The sequence below is a fragment of the Venturia canescens genome, chromosome 9, assembly GCF_019457755.1.
Source record: "Venturia canescens isolate UGA chromosome 9, ASM1945775v1, whole genome shotgun sequence".
NCBI lineage: Eukaryota > Metazoa > Arthropoda > Insecta > Hymenoptera > Ichneumonidae > Venturia > Venturia canescens.
The window spans coordinates 7,988,044-7,990,746 of NC_057429.1; the positions used below are offsets into that span (position 1 = coordinate 7,988,044).

At 42.4% G+C, this 2,703-nt stretch overlaps 1 protein-coding gene across 1 annotated transcript; it reads left to right on the forward strand.

The window, feature by feature from the left end:
• Positions 1–866: 866 nt before the first annotated feature.
• Positions 867–1,969, forward strand: LOC122416556 (nucleosome assembly protein 1;3-like). The gene is made up of 2 exons (XM_043429624.1): positions 867–950; positions 1,667–1,969. The coding sequence occupies exons 1-2, from the start codon at positions 867–869 to the stop codon at positions 1,967–1,969; spliced, it is 387 nt and encodes a 128-aa protein (XP_043285559.1).
• Positions 1,970–2,703: the final 734 nt, after the last annotated feature.

Below are 2,703 nucleotides of genomic sequence, written 5' to 3' on the forward strand. Positions count from 1 at the left end.
ATCTTGGTTTTCTTATACTTTTTCTTTTCAATTCGAGGTGTTGACGGATTCAATATGTTCAAGCGACTTTTCGAATGAGATCTTGTCACACGCGAAGTTCTTGGCGTGTTATTTTCGGACATGAATCCACATATAAATATAATTTAGACAGATGAAATATATATGTAGAAGAAAGAAAAAGAAAAAAAAGAACACAAAATATATATAGTGTGGCTACTCGAGCCTCTAGTTGGGCGCCAATGTAATGTTCTATTTTTTTTATTTCTTTATTTTAGAGTTTTACAAGAAAAAAATCCAATTGTTTTAAAAGATCGAACGAAATTTATTTACAGGTTTGTTCTGGTACAGTTCAAAATAATTATCAGGAGGAAGAAGACTTATCTGTCGTTTGTCTTTTGCCTCGAATCGTCCTTTTCTCTAATATCGGACCTATTTGTTCAAGCGTTCGATTCCAACTGCCTAGCTTGAAACACCTCTCTCGACACTTCAAAATCTTGAGAGGGGGAAATGTGTCGTAGAAAAACATTTTATTCGAATTATTCACTAAACTTACTCTTAGGCCAGAACTCGTGTTTCAATTTCTCGTTACAGTACACATTGTAAAATTATTGAAAATTTCATTTTATCATAAATTTTTTGTTGAATAAACTCAACGGTTGGAGAGCCAAAAGTGTTTCTGCTCAAACAAAAACGACCTAGATTTGTTAAACGAATCGTTGATATAACGGGGGAACAGGTCAATATTTAATTTGCCCGATAATTTTTTTTTCCAGATCGGTCCGTTCCAGCTAGAGGGGACGCTGACAGGGTGAGCATACGCCAAATTTGTCCGGAGACATTTGAGACGAGTGTGTATTCGCTCAGGAATGCCTCCGGAGGAATTTGGCAATGCGTATTTACAGCAAGATGGGGCCCCAGCTCACACGAGCGCTTTAGGACGTGGAGAAATTGTGAGGATTTTCGGAAACCGGGTGATTGGGCGTGGGGGTGTCCATGATTGGCCAGCTCGTTCCCCGGACCTTAATCCTTTGGACTTCTTCCTATGGGGCCATATAAAAAATATTGTTTACCGAGATGAGATACGTGATCGCGGCCATCTTGAATTAAAAATTGAAGAGGCGATAAGGACGGTGACTCCGGAAATGTTGGAGTGATCTACAATGAGCTGCTTGGACAGATTTACATGCTGTATTCAAGAGGGTGGTAGCTGGATTGAGCAACTGGACCCATAGGTAGAACGGGGAGATATAAAAAGAATACATTGCGAATTGTTAAAAGGTGGAAGAATGTTTATTTTCCCTCGTTTCTCGTCCACAGATTTTCGATTCATTACATCGTCCGGTTGGTATTGACTTCTCATCGAGCAACATCCAGCTGGTACCACGATCTACGTTCACCGTGCAAATAAGAAGGGCTTTGATGGCACGATAATATTGCTTGGTTGTAAATAAATGCATTTTCACCGAAATTCTTCTTCATTTTTTCTCTAAAATATTCGTTTCCTTTTTTTTATAATATCTGTATGGTCCATCGTTATACACAGTAAAAAAAATGAAAATAATAAAGACTTGTGAAAATAATCACATATTGAAAACTTAGATTACGAAGAAAATAAATCTTTTATTCAAAAATAGAAAGGAATAAAAAATAGATAAGAAAAAAATAGAAGGAAGACGAGAACAAAGTCCAGAACGAGGGTGACGAGGATGAGGACGACAAGGAGTACAACGACGAGAACGAGTACAAAGACGAGTACGAGGACGAAGACGAGGACAAGCGAGAACGAACGACGAGGACGGGGACGAAAACGAACGATGAAAATGAACGAGTACGAGTACGACGACGACAACGAAGACGAGGACGAGGACGAGTACGACGACGAGAACGAAGAATAAAGACGAGGATGAGGACGAAGAACAAAGACGAGTACGAGGATGAAAACGAGAACGGGGACGAAAACAAACCATGAAAACGAACAACGAGTACGAGTACGACGACGACGACGAAGACGAGGACGAGGACGAAGACGAGAACGAAGAACAAAGACGAGTACGAGGACGAGAACGAGTACGAGGACGAAAACGAGAACGAACGACGAGAACGGGGACGAAAACAAACGATGAAAATGAACAACGAGTACGAGTACGAGGACGAGGACGGGGACGAGAACGTGAATGAGAACGAAGACGAGGACAAGGACGAGAACGAACGACGAGTACGAGAACGAAAACGAAAACGAGAACGAGAACGAAGAGGAGGACGAGCGAGAACGAACGACGAGAACGGGGACGAAAACAAACGATGAAAATGAACAACGAGTACGAGGACGAAGACGAGGACGAGGACGAGGACGAGGATGAAGACAAGAACGAGTTCTCGTCCTCGTACTCGTCCTAGTCTTCGTATGCGTCCTCATTGTTCGTTTTCGTCTCCCATCCTCGTCGTCATATTCGTTGTTCGTTTTCATCCTCGTCCACATCCTCGTTCCCGTTCTCATCTTCGTACTCGTTCACGTTCTCGTCCTCGTCGTTGTTCTCGTCTTGGTTTTCGTTCGCGTATTCGTTCACGTATTCGTTCTCGTCTTCAGTATTGTTGCCGTCCTCGTCCTCGTCGTTGCTTTTCGCTCGCATTTTCGCTGCTCCTTTTCGTCCCCGTTCTCGGCGTTCGTTTTCGTCACCATTCTCGCTCTCGTCCTCGTACTCG

Excerpts from the sequence above, each read along its gene's own strand:
- LOC122416556 (XM_043429624.1), top strand. The coding sequence starts at position 867 with ATGCCTCCGGAGGAATTTGGCAATGCGTATTTACAGCAAGATGGGGCC. Across the intron at positions 951-1,666 it reads CTTTAGGACGTGGAGAAATT|AAGGAAGACGAGAACAAAGT; the intron begins GTGAGGATTTTC and ends AGAAAAAAATAG.